This window comes from Bombina bombina, chromosome 2 (genome assembly GCF_027579735.1).
Source record: "Bombina bombina isolate aBomBom1 chromosome 2, aBomBom1.pri, whole genome shotgun sequence".
Taxonomy (NCBI): domain Eukaryota; kingdom Metazoa; phylum Chordata; class Amphibia; order Anura; family Bombinatoridae; genus Bombina; species Bombina bombina.
This window is the reverse complement of record NC_069500.1, coordinates 1,136,964,476-1,136,986,032: the sequence shown is the minus strand read 5'-3', so window position 1 is coordinate 1,136,986,032 and position 21,557 is coordinate 1,136,964,476. Positions and strand designations below refer to the sequence as shown.

General features: G+C 40.0%; 2 protein-coding genes across 2 annotated transcripts in view; both read right to left on the bottom strand.

Annotated features, from left to right (window-relative positions):
• The window catches only part of CPE (carboxypeptidase E), a 249,223-nt gene that overhangs the window by 211,653 nt on the left and 16,013 nt on the right, over positions 1-21,557 (bottom strand). The window lies entirely within an intron of this gene.
• On the bottom strand, positions 10,854-12,333 carry LOC128650112 (tubulin beta-4B chain-like). Its single transcript, XM_053703803.1, has one exon. It carries the CDS (start codon positions 12,266-12,268, stop codon positions 10,934-10,936), a length of 1,335 nt encoding a protein of 444 aa, XP_053559778.1. The 5' UTR covers positions 12,269-12,333; the 3' UTR covers positions 10,854-10,933.

Sequence of the window (21,557 nt, the reverse complement as noted above, 5' to 3'; positions counted from 1 at the left end):
GAATTTATGCTTACCTGATAAATTACTTTCTCCAACGGTGTGTCCGGCCCACGGCCCGCCCTGGTTTTTTAATCAGGTCTGATGAATTATTTTCTCTAACTACAGTCACCACGGTATCATATGGTTTCTCCTATATATATTTCCTCCTGTCCGTCGGTCGAATGACTGGGGTGGGCGGAGCCTAGGAGGGATCATGTGACCAGCTTTGCTGGGACTCTTTGCCATTTCCTGTTGGGGAAGAGAATATCCCACAAGTAAGGATGACGCCGTGGACCGGACACACCGTTGGAGAAAGTAATTTATCAGGTAAGCATAAATTCTGTTTTCCTAACATGCTTTACCGATATACCTAGGTATCTCTTCAACAAAGGGAATAAAGCAAATGTAACAATCGGAGTAAACTGAAAACTTTTTTACAATTGTATGCTGTCTTTGAATCACAAGAGAAAATGTTTGGGTTTCGTATCCCATAATGTCATTGGGAGACAGGCAAAATATCTGTACCTGGTGGTCTATGTAAAACAAAGATGTTGTGATTTACAAGTAATATAATGCTAGAGAGAGCAAGAACATTGTGCAATATCATGTTTGGCACCTCAAATAACCCAATGACTGTAGCGATCACCACAATTCAGAGCTCCCAAATGACATTTAGCAGAACTGATAAGGTTTAGGAGGTCTAACATAATTATGTCTCAGGTTTAAAAGATAAAACGAGGGAATTAATAAACCACCTCCAGAAAAACCACAACACCTCTACAGGCCTGCTCTGCCACACCCTTCTAATTCCCTCCTCCTGTATATCACACTGACTACCTTTGCAGCATATGTATTCTATTCTCAGACTGCCTCTCCCCAGGACTACCTAGGCATCACCATGGACAGCTGAACTCCTTCTATGCACCATAATGACATCACCCTTGTGTCATACTCATACTGCCACTGCTCCTAGTCAGCCCAAATACTCATCAGGCTTGCCTATCCACTCTTCTGGCATACACTGACTCCATCCTTGTATCATTATGACTCCATGTCAAGGCAGCCCTAATTCCTCACCAGAGCTTCCTTGCTACTCCTCTGACTTTGCCTATGCACCACACAAACCCCACCCCTTGTATTATACTGACTCCAATCCAGGCTACCCTTACCCCTCTCCATGCCTGCCTAGCATCTGTCCTAAAACACGACTCCAGCCTTGCACTATACTGACTGCACTTCTGCACCATACTAACTCTACCACCAGCACATACCTTAGCCTTTGGGGCAGATTTATTAAAGTGCGAGTGGACATGATACGATGTAGGATATCATGTATGTCACACATCGATAAATGCCGACAGCATACGCTGTTGGCATTTATCAGTGCACAAGCAGTTCTTGTAAACTGCTTGTGCAATGCTGCCCCCTGCAGATTTGCGGCCGCTAGCAGGGGGTGTCAATCAGCCCGATCGTATAGGATCGGGCGGATTAATGTCCGCAGCCTCAGAGCAGACGGACAAATTATGGAGCAGCGGTCTTTAGACAGGCTCCATTCAGAGCTTGATTATTCGGACCCTTAGTATTTAAGTTTGCTTGAACCATATCATCTGCAGTTTAGTGAATAATGTACAATAATAACAAAATATATAATTATATGCATTATATATAATATTTCTTCATATATGAAAACATTATTCTTATTCATATCAAAACGTAGCAACACACAGTAATATTGTGTGACTAGAACAAGGGGGGCTACAGACTGTCGTCACCTTTAATTAGAGATTTATATACAGGACACTCAAAGGATTTTAGAACTCCCAGAGTTCTCTGCTCATATATATAGATAAGGTCATGCAACATCCTTCAAATGCACATCTTTGTTACATAGCAATTTGCATAATTAATTATTAATGTAACATCTGCTAGAAACTAAAGATGTTACTATGAATATAAAATGAATATATAATTAGTTATGAAGTGTCAGCTAAAAACTAAAGCTATTGTATATTAGATGACCATGCCCTTCAAAACAACACAACCTATATTTAAATAATTCATATATATTTGCTGGTCTAAAAGAAAAAAATAGTAGCCTGTGCAGCTGTGATGTAAGATTAGGCGAGGAGCACTTTTTATCACTTCTGCTCACGCGTTAACTCCGCTAGAAGTAAGCTTTTTATGCACGTCCTAAAGTGCCCCCAACATTTATTTTTTTTTTCAAATATCACAACATCTTTGCAGGGGTTAAACACACAGTAGTTAAAAAAAAAAATCCTAGACTAATGCTAGGATAATAAAGTAATAAGACACCCACTAATTCCCCTAAGTGAGAAGCTCCACAGAGGGGCAGTGCCTAATGCAGAATAACAAATAGGGAGAGAAAGAAAGGAGCATTAATACGGCACACTAAAGCCCATACGCTACTGGGTGCACTAACATAATTATAAAGAATGGGAAAAGGGGAAGTCTACACAAGTTAAAACATTATGATTCAAAACAACAAACAGTTAAAACATAAGTAAAAAACACATAATCAAGCTGCCAAAAGGATTACTAATAAATCCAGAACACAATTAAGTTAGAAGTATAGTGACCTAATCTAGAAAAAAATTATAAGATCAGCACAAACTGGGTGATTATCCCCATTGCCATTTGTACACAAAAGTTCCCTCCAAATATCTAGATGATTGCCAGCATAGGTCTATTTACCCCTTGTGTATCCCCGTGCTGCATCTTCTAAAAAAATAACTAAGAGGTCACAAAGAAATAATTTTATATAAAGTAAAAATTAATCAAACTCCATATATTATACTTCTAGTAACACAATCAATTATAAGGGAGTAGCGGTGTGAATGCCTGGCACGTGTTTCGCCCATGCTTTGTCAAAGGCGCTGGCCGCCCCGATCTCCACGGTTAAAAAGATATTTGGTAAACAATAATCACCAAGTTTTACCATACATAATACAACAAGAGCCAATTACCGTAGTCTAGGGTCCATAGTCTTAAAATTGCATGATCTAATGCAGTGTTTTTCAACCAGTGTGCCGTGGCACACTAGTGTGCCGTGAGAGATCCTCAGGTGTGCCACGGCAGACTGACAACAGTGTGACATATTTTTCAAACTTTGCTTGTTTTTTACTCCCAGTGCAGGGGTAGTTTGTAGGAGGCATGGCATAACAGCACAATACATACAGTATGTGTGTGTTTGTGTGTATGTGTATATATATATGCTGTATTAGGCTACAATGTGTGATTTTTTTTAAATTTTGGGATGGTGGTGTGCCACAGGATTTTTAAATGTAAAAAAGTGTGCCACGGCAAAAAAAAGGTTAAAAATCACTGATCTAATGAATAAGAGCTTGTCATTTGTCATTGTTGGACTATAATGGCCATTTAATGATCAAGACAAATGAACACCTTCTTTCTAACATGCTTGGGAAAGGGGCTATAACTCATTTAGAATAATATTGTATTATTATTCTATTTGTTCCATCAAAAAGGAGGTATTTTAGAGTGTATTAAAGTTTAAAAGTTTTCCTGTATTTGATCAACCTGTTCTTTTTTCAAATACAGCTGTTGAAAATGTATCTAATGGCCAATAACCAATAAATATGTATTTATTGTTAGTTTTAATGTAAAGGGACGGTCAACACAAACATTGTTATTGTTTAAAAAGATAAATAATGCCTTTATTACCCATTCCCCAGCTTTGCACAACCAACATGGTTATATTAACATACTTTATAATCTTTAAACCTCTATATTTCTAAGTCCCATGATCACATGCTTTTGTATTTGCTTTTTACATCAGGGGAAGCTAGATCATGTGAGCCATATAGATAACATTGTGTTGACGCCCATGGATTCTACCAACACAGCACTAATTGGCTTGAATGCAAGTCAAAAAAGTCATGTGATCAGGGGGCAGTCAGAAGATGCTTAGAAACAAGGTAATTGCAGAGGTAAAAAGTGTATTAATATAACCATGTTTTCTGTGCAAAAGTGGGGAATGGTTAATAAAGGGATTATTTAACTTTTAAAACAATAACATCATTTGAGTTGACTGTCCCTTTAATTCACAAATCTATTACTTAAAGGGACACCAAACTCAATTTTTTCTTTTATCATTCAGATAGAGCATGCAATTTTAAGCAACTTTCTAATTAACTCCTATTATACATTTTTCTTTCTTCTCTTGCTATCTTTATTTGCATAGGAGGCGGACAATTTGTGGTTCAGCACCTGGGTGGCAACTGCTGATTGGTGGATTTTTCAAATAAAGATAGCAAGAGAATGAAGACAATTGTATAATAGGAGTGAATGAGAAAGTTGCTTAAAATTGCATGCTCCCTTTACACATTCCAGAAACTTCAAAAAGAAAATACCTGAATGTGTTAGAGCATTATTTTATTGCACTATCTTTTGCATATACCCTACAAAGAGTTAAGTGAATAGATTAAAGCATCAGAGCAGTACACATCTGGTGAGCCAATAAAAAGAGGCATATGTTCATAGCCACTAACCACCAGCTAGCTCCCAGTGCATTGCTTCCCCTGAGACTACAAGGGTATGCTTTTTTTGCCTAAAATGTATTCTTAAAGGGACACTGAACCCAATTTTTTTTTTCTTTTGTGATTCAGATAGAGCATGCAATTTTAAGCAACTTTCTAATTTACACCTATTATCAATTTATATTGGTTCTCTTGCTATCTTTATTTGAAAAAGAAGGCATCAAATCTATTTTTTTGTTCAGAACCATGGAAAGCACTTGTTTATTGGTGGGTGAATTTATTCACCTATCAGCAAGAACAACCCAGTTTGTTCACCAAAAATGGGCCAGCAACTAAACTTACATTCTTGCATTTCAAATAAAGATACCAAGAGAATGAAGACAATTTGATAATAGGAGTCAATTAGAAAGTTGCTTAAAATTGCATGCTCTATCTCAATCACAAAAGAAAAAATTTGGGTTCAGTGTCCCTTTAATTAGTTCTAAATCAGATGTTGAATGAGGTTATAGATAAAGCAGATAGATTAATAACTTTAGATCCTTTCTTCACTTTAACAATGTTTGATAAATTCTGTCTGCAGGTTTATTGTTTTATTGTTTGGCCACATAAATTGGAAAAAAACTTTGAATCCAAATACAGTTAGCTACAGCACATTGCATAAACGTTTCTGACAGTCAAAATCACTGTAAGTGGCAGCTGGTAGACTTTGGAATATGAAGAATGACAGTGGTGCAGAACTGATCTGCATTTACTAGGAAAGAAATATGTTTATTTGATTTTGTAATTCAGACAATGTAAACGCTTTGAATAACAATAAAGGTATTATGTACATTGCAAAAGTCAACATTTATACTTTTACGTCTAATGCTTAGTGTAATATTACAGCAAAAGCTGCCACCTGGCATCTAAATTATCTTCTGTTTATTCTCTTTTAACTTATTTTGTTATTTGACTATACAAGCTTTGGGCAAATCAGGGATTTTATAATAATTCCCTGTTTTGAGTTTTAGAATCTATTTCTGAAAACCAATAAAGTGACAATCTAGTGTAAACCTAAAGCTCTCTTTATAAATGATACTTTGTTTAAATGTATTCTCTTCTCACACAATGTGCTACACCTTAGAGGTCAAACACATAGCTAGCGCTTAAGTGTGTCACTACAGATACATTATTTGATTGGAAGATACCTAAATATACCGCTCTTGATTGGCTCACCTCCATTTCCTCATGTGGATTAGCAATTCATGGATATGTGTCATTAACAATGTGGTCTATTCACTGTGGGGCTACTGACCTAATGTGACCAAATGTAGGGGTCTATTTATTAAGCAGCAGATGCTGCATCAATGCCCTATCGTTTCTGGATCACCAATAATGGAAGTTAAAAAGCAGCGGTCGCAAGACAGCTGCTCCTTAACTTCTGCGTCACCTTTTAGGTGGCGGACTGAAATCATCCTGATACGATAAAATTAGGATGATTGATGGCCCCTGCTAGTGGCTGATTGGCCGCGAGTGACCAGGGGATGGCATTGCGCAAGCATTTCACCAGAAATGCCTGTGCAATGTTAAATGCTGACAGTGTTTGCTGTCGGCATTTAGTGAGGTTGAGCAGACATGATTCGCTACAGTGAATCATGTCCGCTCGACCTTTGGTAAATCTACCCCTTAGTCTCATTTAGCTGACAAATATTCAGATTGGTTATTTTCTGAATTCAAATTAGCTTAACATTTTTAATAAACCTAACTAGCATAACAAACTTCTTTTTTTTTGCCTTTTTATTTTTATATTGACAACTTTTTATTAGCAAGTCAGCTATCCACAAAATAACTGACTTGCAACAGAGTTTAGTCTGATTTGCTAAATCCAACCAACTGTAGAGCAAAGTCAGGCACTAAAGATTTATGACATACACTTGTCAGACATTATATTGATAAATAAAGCTATTGCAATGCAAAATACCTTCCTTTTTAATGTATTCCCGCCAATTAAATACTTTTAAACTGACTATATTTTTAAAGTCAATAAAAAATTGTTTTAAGTGCAAAAACAAAATATTCTATGTTAGAAGATTTTATTATTGCTTGAATATAACTGTGTTTAACCCCATGCATATGGAATAGACACATAAATTAAGGGACATTAGACAGTCTTTCATTGTTGTAATAAAAAAGCACTAAAGAGTGGCTTGTATAAAGCATTGATGTATTATTCACCTATTTAAATGGATTTTACCTTTTATTTTTATTTTTTAAAAGTCATTTGTGCAGTATCCATGACTTCCTGTCACAGCCCTATGAGAAGGCAGTGTTCTCTACAGGAAGCTTATCTAGCATGATGACATAAATCTTCCAGATTTGGTTTAGTATTAAGTGAATAGACTTGATAATCAGGGAGTCAAATTTGCTCATGCTCAAGACTGACAGAATAAAACTTAAAGGGGCAATAAACTTACAAACTAATGTTATGTAATTCGGCACATTTATACTTTAAAGTATTTCAGAGAAATTGTATCTAAAACCTCCTTTTACCAGAACCTCGCTCCTTGCTCTACTGAGCGGGTCTGGTTTTTACACAGCGCATCGGGGCAACACTGTGTGCCCTGTCGCGCCATTAAATTAATGTAGCTCGGGGACTCACATCGGACAGAGCAGAACAACAGGCGCCATATTGGAATGGAGGTACACAGAAGCTGTAGAGACTGGCTTGATAATATTTTTTACAGCCTGAGGCCGCACAGCGAATACTTGTACAGGAATGCCTATACGACTACAAAGCAGGAGATTCTTTACGAAAGACAGCATGGTGTGAGTACCGGAACTATGCACACATACCACTATACATAAATATTGGGGCCTAAAACACACCTGTAACAGAAACGGATGATTGCTGCACAGATATAAAGAATCTTCAAACCGACAGGCAGCACTTCAACCTGATAAGATAATCCTCAGTGGGACATTGGTAAATCAAGCTGCGGAGGATAGGGGGAAAGAATGTATCTGACCCGCATCTTAGCTGAGCTTAGCTCCTGCTTGGACCTCCAACGGGCGGATATTATACATACCCTGAGGTCTTTTTCCAGCTGCCCTGTTAGGGTAAACTCCAGTCAAGACATCTCCCAAGAATTACCTGCAGACCTACCTGAAGCAAAACCGGAGCCTAATACTGACCGTGGGTTGCAACAGTGGTTGGCACACACTAATCCTGAGGTAAATGCTAGAGAACCAGATCGTGCTCCACCTTCCCCACAGTATCAGCCAGCTGCAGGAGCTGGGGAGAGTATAGAAGACACGGCAGTCACAAAACACCCACCACTTCCGGTAGAGAAGTGCACATTAGTAGTCACGACGGGGAGCCCAGGCCTACCGCATGCAGGATCATTCTACAAGCGGCTCTCTTTTCATCACCTGCGATGCTGGAGACTTTCATTCCTGAGACGCCCCTACAGATGGGCTGATAGAGTCAGAGTCGGCTAATTGGTAAAGGTTGACTTTATGAGATTCTGTTATCTACGTTTTTCATGACCCAAAATCTTGTTTTACTCTCTCTTCTAAGAATAGCATAAATAGGGTAATTTTACTTGATGATGACGGGACGACAGCCTGAGACATACCATTATTTTTGCAGTATACTACACTATTTGGCAGGACAGTTGAAATAAAGTACATAGTAATGCCGGATCTGCTGGCCCACTAAACCCAGCAGCAAGAGGACTACTCGCTACAAGGGACATATCTGATTCAGGACAATAACTTTTGTGGACACGTTAAGTACAGTATTTAATGTCTATGTCCCAGGTCATTAGTCCACTTATGTTCACCAGTCTTTTCTATAGTGACCATCCCCTTTGGTTGAGTGAGTTCTCTACTATTTCACCTAGAGTCTCATTGTTTGCGTATGGTGGGTCCTCTAGATCCTCATAAGCTGCCTAATAATAAGCTGTTAACTGCTCCTATAATTAGTATCTATGGACACTTATCTTAGATAATACATTTGGCTTATTATAGCAAAATGTATTATGTATTTCAGCACACATTTTCTCATTTTTTCTTCCTTACTAGCCTCTTATATAGTACATGTGTATTTCTTTACTGGCACTCTTTTCAGATGTTCCAATTATGTTGTCCACTTGCCACTATGCCTGTCTTCTCAGTTGAGATCTCCGCTTATGTTTAGAAAATGGGAACCCTAGTTCTAAGAAAATGTTTTTATGTTACGTTTTTTTATTTTTCCTGTCCACCTAACTTAAAGTTTTGCTTTACTCATAAGGAGAGATAGATGTATGGGATGTTAAATAGCAGCATTTTCCCCTTTGGGGATGGGCTCTAATGTATATCTGATACACCTAAGGTTTTCTTAATAAGATGTGGTGAAAAACTACTTAAGGTCAGCCTCCCGTATATTATGTATTCTTGGTAGTATGCAGAAATATGCTCAAGCCAGTTTATTGTTCTTTGTTTGCTTTTGCAGGTTCACCTTCATTTTATATTTAAATTGGTTACATTGACCCCATAAATGTGTAAGGGTAGACCTACTCGCAATCTACCCCAATTTTAGTTATATATTTTTTGTTACAGTCATAGCCATTTGTAAAATAGCTCATGTGTGATACCGAGCTTTTGGTAGGACTCCTTTTCTGTACATGTAGGGAAACTCCCCTATAGCACTATTAATGTATGTCTACTCTTGCTAGACCCATTCTCACACGAGGATTAAGGATTAGTTTCTATTATACAAGCATTGTGCAAGCTAGAGCTACCGATGAACTTCATTACACTTTATATTAGATATACAGGTGTGCCTTCTCCTTGATGTGTTTAAACTCCCTGTTTGCAGCTAAGCTCTTGAAAACTTTACGGATTCCTATGACTTATGGAAACTTGAGTAACAAATGGCAAATTAAACATAGTGAGCAGGTTCAACCCTGGTTTGCCCCTCAGACCTTTGAGAATTTAAGAGTCATTATTACTCCTTTCTGATCGCTACTAGGAGATCATTCCTTCAACCCACCCCTCTCATGTAAAACCTGAGACATTGATGTCAACAAGATCTAGTCATTGCTAACCTATAAACTCAATCCAAATGTTTTTCATATACTGAGAATGTGCATTGCTATTACCTATTCTGTCTTGTTATATTATGTTGGATGTAGTTATCATTGTCCTTTATTAGCTATATCATCACGAATTACTTGCTTAATAGCTAAGGTTCAGAATATCACTGTGTTTCCTCTACCTACTAACAGCACTCAATAGTTAACTGTTTCTTGTTTTACCTACTAGTTTTTTTTTGTTTTTTTGTTTTTTTGAGCACAAGCTTTTATTCAGTAGTATCCAGACATGATAACATTGCTTGGTAAGTGCTTCCATCGTGTACAATGGGTCCAATGTTTTAGGTCACAACTTCACAATCACACATGTATGTCACAGAACCAAACTATACACAACAAAAAGGTAAAGAAAATGCAATGACAGGAGGCAGTTTTCCAAAGGAGACCTAGTTGTACCTTGTGTTCCTTTGTAAAAAGCCACAGCTGAAATTCCACCCTCCTTATGTAACAGGGCAAGCCAGACTGCCAATATGGATACCAATTTTGGTTTCATTAGTTGCTGAGTGATATGTAGATGACTCAGCTTTAGGAGTCAAGTAAAAAAAATATGAGGGCTAGTCATGCACAAGCTTGTACCCTGATGACACAAAACATTGTTAGCAATGTGACTTGGGAAGTACTATTAACCCCTCCAGTGCTAGGTCACAAAGGACAAATGGGCTATGGGAGGATAAACAGCAGTGTCTGTATAGGAAGAGGAGCCTCGAAATGGGCAGGGATACAGTTTGAAGAGCATCCTTTTAAGTGGATGCAAGTGGTAAGAAAAGAATGTACTATAATTTAGTGTTCCCTCAAGATATCCATAAAGTAAAGTCTGCCTAGTATGTGGTACCTTCCACTGGAGGTCTCTACTAAAATAGGTAGTTTAAATGGGGACACCTAGACAGAAGATAAAAACCATACTGTATTAATAGTAAATACCTTTTAATATAAATATGATCAAACTATTAAACTTAGAAACCATAAACACTTAATATTGTGTGACAGTTACAAGGTATAACAATCTTAACTTCTGTGATGAATTTATTAAAGTATACATTTGTTACTGACTTCACATTTGCATGATTTAACAATTTTTTTTGGATTCAGACACGATCCAAATTTGAAAACAGCTGCTCTTGGATGCAAGTGGGAAACCTGTGCAGTGAAGGAGAATTATGAAGCTAGCTTGAAGGCATTTCTCTTGGTCATTATTTGAGATCAGAGGCTGAGAATACCATTTAGTCTCATGTTTTCCTATTCTGTATTCCTATTCCGTGACTTAGATGTGTTACAGGAGAAAGGGTGGGGTTAAATTACGATGGAAGGGTTAAATTGACATCTGGAAAATCAAGCAATTTCTTCCTCTGCATCCTCTTCAAATTCTCCCTCTTCTGCTGTGGCATCCTGGTATTGCTGGTATTCTGACACCAGGTCATTAATGTTGCTCTCTGCATCTGTGAATTCCATCTCGTCCATTCCCTCTCCTGTGTACCAATGCAGGAAGGCCTTTCGGCGGAACATGGCTGTGAACTGTTCAGAGATACGCTTGAACAGCTCCTGGATGGCTGTGCTGTTCCCAATGAATGTTGCTGACATCTTGAGGCCACGGGGAGGAATATCACACACAGCAGTCTTGACATTGTTTGGGATCCACTCCACAAAGTAGCTGCTGTTCTTGTTCTGGACATTCATCATCTGCTCATCTACCTCCTTCATGGACATGCGTCCTCTGAAAATAGCAGCAACAGTAAGATAGCGCCCATGACGTGGATCGCAGGCAGCCATCATATTCTTTGAATCAAACATCTGTTGGGTAAGCTCTGGCACAGTTAGGGAGCGGTATTGCTGGCTGCCACGGCTGGTTAGTTGAGCAAATCCTGGCATGAAGAAGTGAAGACGTGGGAATGGGACCATGTTGACTGCTAGCTTGCAAAGATCAGCATTGATTTGCCCTGGGAAACGGAGGCAAGTAGTGACACCACTCATTGTGGCACTGACTAAGTGGTTAAGGTCGCCATAGGTTGGGGTGGTCAATTTAAGTGTGCGGAAGCAGATGTCATACAGGGCCTCGTAGTCTATGCAGAAGGTTTCATCAGTGTTCTCCACCAGCTGGTGCACAGAGAGTGTTGCATTATATGGTTCAACCACTGTATCAGATACCTTAGGGGATGGTACTACACTGAAGGTGTTCATAATGCGATCTGGGTACTCTTCCCTGATTTTGCTAATAAGCAGAGTTCCCATGCCAGAGCCTGTTCCCCCACCCAGTGAATGAGTGAGTTGAAAGCCCTGCAGACAGTCACAACTTTCAGATTCCTTTCTCACCACATCCATGACAGAGTCTACCAGTTCTGCTCCCTCAGTATAGTGACCTTTAGCCCAATTGTTTCCAGCACCACTCTGGCCAAAAACAAAGTTATCTGGTCGGAAGATCTGTCCGAAGGGGCCTGAGCGGACAGAGTCCATGGTTCCTGGCTCTAAGTCCACAAGAATAGCTCTTGGAACATACTTCCCACCTGATGCCTCATTGTAGTATACACTAATCCTTTCAAGCTGCAGGTCACTATCTCCATGGTAGCTTCCTGTTGGATCAATGCCATGTTCATCACTGATGACTTCCCAGAACTTAGCTCCTATCTGGTTACCGCACTGGCCAGCTTGCAGATGTACGATTTCTCTCATTGTGTAGGCCCTGTGTGTATTTCTTTCTCTAAATAAGCAAGCGAACCACACCGAATCCCGAACCTTCTGTCTTTTTTTTTTTTTTTTTTAACACCTTAATAACAGTAGCTTAGCTTAGTGTATCCCAAAGTCACCCCTACGGTAATTAAGTAATAGATAATTCTAGTATAGTTTGAAAACAGGGGTAATAGTATAAATTTTTTCCTACATGTTCTCATGACTATTTTCTCTTTTATATCCCAAACCTCAACCATACTATGGTTGAATGCAGTATGTATCACATGAGTCATTTACAACTATCTTATCTAAGGACTTGCAAAGACAGTTGGTATTATTTTTCAGTTGCCATGTTATTTCCATTTATGACTCTCATATGACCCCTCTCCTCCCTTTCCCGACGGCATTCATTACCTGCTGGTCATACCCCTACTCCTTTTACCTACATTGCCTATAGTTGGCATTTCCCCAGGGGAGGGGTTTATATAGCAGTCTTAAGCTCTCCATATAGGTACACCTTTCACCCCTATACTAACGTAGCCTATAGGAACTATTATCTCATTGAGAAAATTAGTTATGTATGAGCCCTGTTAAAACGTTGTCAAGCATTCAAGTCCTTGACAAGCTAAATTAACAGCGAGCCAGTATTCAGACTGGCTTAGCAGCTACATATCCTGGGCCTCTGGTGTTGTTATATAAGACTAGACGAACTAGATACATAAGTTCTTGAGAAGTTCATAATAAATTGGGTCCTCTTAGTAGCTACAGTGCTCCTTTAGAACGTGTTTTAACACGATGGCCCGGAATAATAGCTACTTTCATTATGATATATAAATAACATAAAAGGAGGTTTTCAATTATACCTTGACAGTTATTATATGTTTCCTTCCATTGTAATATTGTTGTTGAGACAATCATTGCTATGTAATGTAATATTTACATGCCATATTTCTATGTTGTTATTATAAAAAACCTTCAATAAAAAAATTATTTTAAAAAAAAATTAATGTAGCTTGCTCCCGCTACTAGACCAGAGTGGGAGTGAGCTACATTAATTTTAATGGCGCAACCGGGCACACTGTGACTAGACAGTGTTGCCGCGATGCGCTGTGTAAAAGCCAGACCCGCTCAGTAGAGCAAGGAGCGGCGTTCTGGTAAACGAAGGTTTTAAATACAATTTCTCTGAAATACTTTAAAGTATAAATGTGCCGGTAAGCTAATGTTATATAATTCTGCAATATGTAAACGTAATAACTATATACCTACTCAATGTTCCCTATGTATTTTTTGCTCTCTCTGTCTGCCCTTCTCCTAAAAATCACTGCATGTCCCTATAACAACCTCCACACTATCCATATCTCACCCTCCCTTCTCTCATCCCCTATGCTGTCCTCTCATGAACTACTCTGTCTCCTTAGAAACACTTGTCCTTCTAACTCTCCTGTGTCTAGTCATACGTGCTCCTACAAGTCTCACTCCCACCTTCTGTCACTCTCACTGTTACTACTGCTTGCTGCTGGTGATGTCTCTCCTAACCCTGGCCCTGCAGCAATCACCACATTTTTACACTCTCGCTCCGTCTCTCACTGCAAAAATTCTAGTTCACGCAATACCAACAATCTAATTTCCATTAACACACAGCACCTATCCCCTTTCTTTTCTTGTGCCCTCTGGAATGCTCATTCTGTCTGTAACAAACTTACAAACTGTTCACGACCTGTTTGTTTCAACCTTTTAACCTTTACTGAAACCTGGCTATCTTCCACTGACACTGCTTCCATTGCTGCTCTCACTCATGGTGGTCTTCACTTTAGCCACACGCCTAGGCCAGGTGAGAGACATGGTGGCGGTGTTGGCATCTTACTCTCCCCCTCCTGCTCCTATCAGTACCTAGCTCATTTCCATCTCTCTCCTTTTCTTCCTTTGAAGTCCACTGCATTCGCCTGTTCTCCCCCTCTATCTCAGAGTGGGAGTTATCTATCCCCCCCCTGGACCAACCTCCCAATTTTTGACAACTTTGCTGCCTAGCTTCCTCACTTTCTCTCTACAAATACACCTACCCTAATTCTAGGGGACTTCAACATCCCTATTGACAACCCATCTGCCCCTGCTGCCTCTAAACTTCTTTCACTCACTAACTCCTTTGGCCTCTCACAATCCGCCCTATTCCCTACCCACCACGATGGACACTCGATTGATCTGGTATTCTCCTATCTCTGCGCTCTCTCTGATGTTGCCTGTCACCAATTTCCCATCTCAGACCACCATCTGCTCACCTTTAATCCTAATATAGATGCTAAACCCATTTTCCCCCCTCGCCCCCGCACCAGTAGAAATCTGCACACTGTGAACCTTCCCCAACTCTCCAATCTTATTCAAATACACCTCCCTCACACTTCCACGATATCCTGCCCTGACCTTGCTATAACCCACTATAACAATACTCTCTCTCTGCTGCATTTGACACTCTTGCTCCGCCACAACTTCACAAAGCCCCACGTCGTCAGCTCCAGCCCTGGCACTCCCAACAAACACGCCACCTACAAAATGCTCCCGCACTGCTGAACGTGCCTGGAGTAAATCCCACTCTGAACCTGATTTCATGCATTATAAGTTCATTCTTTACTCTTAAACCTCTGCCCTTTGCTTAGCTAAGCAAACCTACTTCTCTTCTCTTATATCCACTCACTCTTCAAACCCTAAAAGACTCTCTTCTCCATTTTCAACTCTCTCCTCTACTCACCTGCACCACCCCCCTCATCTGCATTCAGTGCTCAAGAGCTTGGGGACTACTTTTTCAATAAAACACTTGCCATCCAAAGAAACATCCCAGCACAAAACTGCAATCTTCCAACTTCGCACCCAGTCACCCCCCTTTGCCACTCTCTGCACCCTCCTCCCAACTACTGAAAGTGAAGTGGCTTCCCTTTTGTCTTCCTCACACCTCACTACCTGCCTACTTGACCCTATTCCTTCACATCTAATTCCTCCTCTGTCTCCCACCCTCACTCCGGCTCTTACTCACATATTCAACCTATCCCTTTCTACTGGCTCATTTCCTGTCTCCTTCAAACATGCAAAGGCCACCCCCATCCTTAAAAAACCCCTCCCTTGACCCTAACTCCCCTGCCAACTACCGCCCCATATCACTGCTCCCACTAGCTTCAAAATTAGTTGAAAAACTAATTTTTGATCGCCTAACCCAATTCCTGTCCTCCAACTCATTGCTCGACCCCCTGCAATCTGGCTTCCATCCCCAACACTCAACTGAGACTGCCCTCACCAAAGCTACTAACGATCTCCTTTCTGCTAAAAAAAGGCTACTACTCTATACTTATCTTACTTGACCTCTCTGCTGCCTTTGACACTGTTGACCATCCCCTTCTCGGGCTTCTTGGGCTCTGTGACACTGCCCTCTCCTGGATTCACTCTTATCTATCTAACAGATCCTTCTCAGTCTCTTTTGCTGGTGACTCCTCCTCTCTATTGCCTCTGTCTGTTGGAGTACCTCAAGGCTCTGTCATGGGTCCTCTACTCTTCTCTATTTACACTTCTTCACTGGGTAAACTTATCAACGGCTATGGCTTCAGCTATCACTGCTATGTTGATGATACCCAGATCTACCTTTCCACCCCTGCACTCTCTCCTTCTGTCAATTCTCACATCAGTGACTGCTTATCTGACATTTCCTCTTGGATGGCCTCTCACCATCTAAAAATAAACATGTCCAAGACCGAACTACTTCTAATTCCCCCCTCTATCTATACTCCAGTTTCTAATTTTTCCATCACTGTTGGCGGCACCACTATCTCGCCATCACCCCAAGTCTGCTGCCTCAGAGTCACACTTGACTCAAATCTGTCCTTCATTCCCACATCCAATTGCTCTCTTCATCTTGCCGCAACCACCTATGCAATATCTCCAAAATTTGTCCGTTTCTGAGAGCTGAAACCACTAAATAGCTAATCCACTCCCTGGTAATTTTGCGACTTGACTACTGTAACAACTTACTAACTGGCCTCCCTCTCTCCCCTCCAATCCATACTAAATGCATCTGCCAGGCTAATCCACCTCTCTCGACGCTCTGTTTCTGCTGCACCTCTCTGTGAGTCCCTTCATTGGCTTCCCATTCACAGCAGAGTTAAATTCAAAATTCTCACCCTGACCTACAAAGCCCTCACCAATGCTGCCCACCCTACCTGTCCTCACTCATCAACAAATATACCTCTTCCCGCCCCCTAAAATCCAACAATGACCTGCTTCTTGCGTCCTCTACCATCACCTCCTCTCATGCTAGACTAAAGGGCTTCTCTCGTGCGGCACCAACCCTCTGGAACACACTTCTTTGAGCTGTCAGACTTGCCCCTAACCTCTCCTCCTTCAAGCGTTCCCTAAAGACCTTTCTGTTCAGGGAAGCTTATCGCCCCGACTTATTAACAAACTAACTTCACTTAACTAACAGTTGCCCCTGTAAGTTCCCACGGAATAGGGCCCTCAATTCCCCCTGTATTTGTCTGTAAAATTTTGTCTTTCATTGTATTGTTTGTCTATTGTACTGTTATCCTTGTACCAATGGGCAGTGCTGCGGAATCTGTTGGCACTTTATAAATAAAGAATAATAATAAAAAATAATAATAATGTGCAGAATTATATAACATTAGTTTGTAAGTTTACTGCCCCTTTAAGTTTAAAAAAAGTCTCCACTCTTATAACACTAAGGGCATGGGCTGCAGTGAGAAATTCAAAGTACTAATTTTTAAAGAAAACATTTTTGCTGTTTTTTGTGTGCATAATCTTTCTTTAAATGATTACTTTGAATTAACACGTTTGTTTTTACCAAAGGAAAACTGTTTAATATCCCTTTAAAGTCAGCCCCATAGCTAGCTGCACACATCTGGTGAGCCAATAGCAAGGGGCAGGTGTAGAGGGAGCAGGTTGAGGATTATTTGCAGACAAGGGCAGAAATATTTGAGGATGCAGTGTTGGTGAGGGTCAAAATTTTGAATTTTATTCTTCAGGTTAAGGGAAGCCAGTGGAGGTGTTGGCTAAGAGGTGCAGCAGATGTGGAGCGACGCTTAAGGAAGGTGAGCCTGGTAGAGGCATTCATGATGGATTGCAGTGGGGCAAGCAGTAGCTTGGGAGACCGGGGAAGACAGAATTGCAGTAGTCAAGGCAGGAAATTATAAGGGAGTGAATGAGAATCTTAGTTGTGTCTTGAGCGAGGTGGTAACGAAGTTTAGAGATATTTTTATGTTGGAAGCAGTAGGAGTGAGCTAAGGACTTAATGTAGAGAGCAAAAGAAGGTTTTCATTCAAGTGTGACCCCAGGGCAGTTAGCCTGACAGTTAGAGGTAATGACAGAGTTTTATACAGTGAGATTTGAGGAATGTTAAGATTTTAAAATGGAAGAAATAGAAGTTCAGTTTTAGAGAGTTTCAGCTTTAGGTAATAAGAAGCCATCCAGGATGAGATATAAGATAGGCAGCTGGTAACGAGTCAGTAGGGAAGAGGAAATGTCTGGTGCAAAAAAGATAAATTTGGGTGCCATCAGAATAAAGATGATACTGAAACCCATAGGAATTAATTAAAGAAAATAGATTTGTAGACCGAGAAAAGAAGAGGACCTAAAACTGAGTGTGTAGGTACCCAAACAGAGAGGGGTAGAGGGTAGGAGGAAGAGCCAGAGAAGGATACAATGAAGATACAGAAACATAGATATTGACGGCAGATAAGAGCCATAGGTCCAGTAAGTCTGTCCGATATTACCTAACAGTATAAACTTGTCTACTCGTAGGATAGCCTTATGCTTGTCCCAGGCATTTTTAAAGTCCCCCACAATGTTTGTCATTACTACTTCTTGAGGAAGTTTATTCCATAAACCAATCACTCTTTCTGTAAAGAAGTGTTTTCTCAAATTACTCCTGAATCTACTACCCTTCAGCTTGAGATCATGACCCCTTGTTCTTGAATTTTATGTAAAATACCCACAGCCTCAGTTTTACTAAGCCCTTTAACGTACTTGAAAGTTGCTATCATATCACCTTTTCCCTTCACTCATCTAAGCTATACATATTTAGAGCCTATCCTGGTATGGTTAGAAAGTTAGACAAAGAATCACAGAAGAGTTGTGTCACAAATACCCAATGATTGAATGGTCTGGAGCAGCATTGTATGGTCAACAGTGTCAAAGGCTGCAGAGAAGTCTAAAAGGATTAGCATGGAGTAGTGACCTTTAGACTTGCCAGTTAGCAAGTCTAAAGGTCAGGGCAGGAAAAGGAGGAGATTGCAGGGAGTAGGGAGTTTAGAGTATGAGAAAGTAGTTCTGTGTTTATGGCATGTAAATTTCTACTGAGTCTATGTGAATGGTAATGTGGTGGGGTTTTTTTTGTTGGCACATTAACCCCTTAAAGACAGAGGACGTACCAGGTACGTCATAGAAAAAACTTCCCTTAATGACAGTTGACGTACCTGGTACGTCCTCTGTTGTCTGAAGTGCTGGAAGCGATCTTGATCGCTTCCAGCTGCTTACAAGGTATTGTAGTGATGCCTCAATATTGAGGCATCACTACAATCCCCCATTTTACATACCGATGCAGAAAGGGCCACTCTGTGTTTTACAATTAGTGGCTGGGTGGGTGCTGCTTTTAACTAATATAACCTCAATATTGAAATTACTACCCGATCTCTCTTTCTTTGTGTTTGCTGCCGGTCCGGCTGTTGCGGCGGGGGGGGGGGACGGGGGGGGGGCGGGTGCAAAATTTACAGCCCACTCAAAAAAAAAATAAAAGATCGATCTAGATGCAGTGGAATCTTTGTTCTTTAATAAGGGATCTGGGAGGGGGAGGGTTGGATATTATTTAGGGGGGCCAGCTACACTACAGCAAACATATATTTTATATTAAAAAAGTTAAAAAAAAAACTATTTTGGGGGGCAAATTGGGTACTGGCAGACAGCTGCCAGTACCCAAGATGGCGGCATATAGACAGAGGGGGAGGGTTAGAAAGATGTAAGGGGGGATCAGGGAGGTTGTGGGGTAAGGGGGGATCTATCACTGCAGACTTTACGCCAAAAAATAAAAAAAATAAAAAAAAATATTTTTATTTCAGTACTGGCAGACTTTCTGCCAGTATTTAAGATGGCGGTGACAATTGTGAGGTGGGGAGGGAAGAGAGCTGTTTGAGGGGGGTCAGGGGGGGATCAGGGGGTGGGATGTGTCAGGTGGGAGGCTGATCTCTACACTAAAGCTAAAAATTAACCCCACAAGCTACCTAATTAACCCCTTAACTGCTGGGCATATTACAAGTGTGGTGCGCAGCAGTATTTAACGGCCTTATTATTACCAAAAAGCAACACCAAAGCCATATATGTCTGCTATTTCTGAACAAAGGGGATCCCAGAGAAGCATTTACAACCATTTGTGCCATAATTGCACAAGCTGTTTGTAAATAATTTCAGTGAGAATCCTAAAATTGTGAAAAATGTAAGTTTTTTTTTTTTATTTGATCGTATTTGGCGGTGAAATGGTGGCATGAAATATACCAAAATGGGCCTATATCAATAATTTGGGTTGTCTACTACACTACAGTAAAGCTAAAATTAAACCTAAAAGCTCCCTACAAGCTCCCTAATTAACCCCTTCACGGCTGGGCATAATACACGTGTGGTGTGCAGCGGCATTTAGCGGCCTTCTAATTACCAAAAAGCAACGCCAAATCCATATAGGTCTGCTATTTCTGAACAAAGGGGATCCCAGAGAAGTATTTACAACCATTTATGCCATAATTGCACAAGTTGTTTGTAAATAAATTCAGCGAGAAACCTAAAGTTAGTGAAAAAAATTGTGAAAAAGTCAACAATTTTTTTTATTTGATCGCATTTGGCGGTGAAATGGTGGCATGAAATATACCAAAATGGGTCTAGATCAATGCTTTGGGATGTCTTCTAAATATAAATATATACATGTCAAGGGATATTCAGGGATTCCTGAAAGATATCAGTGTTCCAATGTAACTAGCGCTAATTTTGAAAAAAAAGTGGTTTGGAAATAGCAAAGTGCTACTTGTATTTATGGCCCTATAACTTGCAAAAAAAGCAAAGAACGTGTAAACATTGGGTATTTCTAAACTTGGGACAAAATTTAGAAACTATTTAGCATGGGTGTTTTTTGGTGGTTGTAGATGTGTAGCAGATTTTGGGGGTAAAAGTTAGAAAAAAATGTGTTTTTTTCCATTTTTTCCTCATATTTTATCGTTATTTTTTTAGTAAATTATAAGATATGATGAAAATAATGGTATCTTTAGAAAGTCCATTTAATGACGAGAAAAACGGTATATAATATGTGTGGGTACAGTAAATGAGTATGAGGAAAATTACAGCTAAACGCAAACACTGCAGAAATGTAAAAATAGCCATTGTCATTAAGGGTAAGAAAATTGAAAAATGGTCCGGTCATTAAGGGGTTAATATCCATTTAAAAAAGAAAACAAAGCTGTAATACTGTAATATATTTCAGAATGCCCTTTTTTATATGAAGAAAACACATTTTATTTTTTTAATTTCAAAATCCATAATTCAACAAGAAGAAACAAATATAGTTCATGCATGTTTTCAAATAACTCTTTAGTTATGATTCACTAAGATTGGAACAGCTTTTCTAATTTCCAGTTTCTCCATTTCTTTTGTCTTTCAATAAAGTTCACAACATCTCCTTTATTACGTGCATGGGCTCAACTGCAGTGCAACAGAGCTAAGCACTAAAGTGGTTAATGAAGACCTGCAGTTTTTGTTTTATGACCTGAATTATAGCATGCACATCTGTGTCATGTTTATATATATATACAGCATAGAAACAATGGGCCAGATTACAAGTGGCTCGCAAACACCTCCAGAAGTAAACTTTTAACACATGCAAACTTTTAACAAATATGATAAGAGCTACTGAAATCCTATTGGCTGATTTGAACAGCCAATAGGATTTCAGTAGCACTCATCCTATTGGCTGATTTGAATTTTTCAGCCAATACGAATGCAAGGTACCCCAAATATAAAACAGGTACCTTGCTTTCAAGTTTCAGTGTGCGGCATCGATCGCATGAAGAGGATCCTCCACGCTGGATGGCTCTGTTCCACGGCCACCTCCGCTCCGCACCACCTTTACCCTGGTTGAAGATAGAAGAGGTCCCCTCGCTGGATGAGGATGTCATCGCCTGGAAGAAGACCTTAACCGACTGGAAGAAGACCTTCACCGCCAGACTTTTGCAGCCATTTTAATGGGCTGCAAAAGAGCTGTTTG

What these genes read in the sequence shown, in the direction of transcription:
- LOC128650112 (XM_053703803.1), bottom strand. Translation starts at nt 12,268, where the DNA reads ATGAGAGAAATCGTACATCTGCAAGCTGGCCAGTGCGGTAACCAGATA.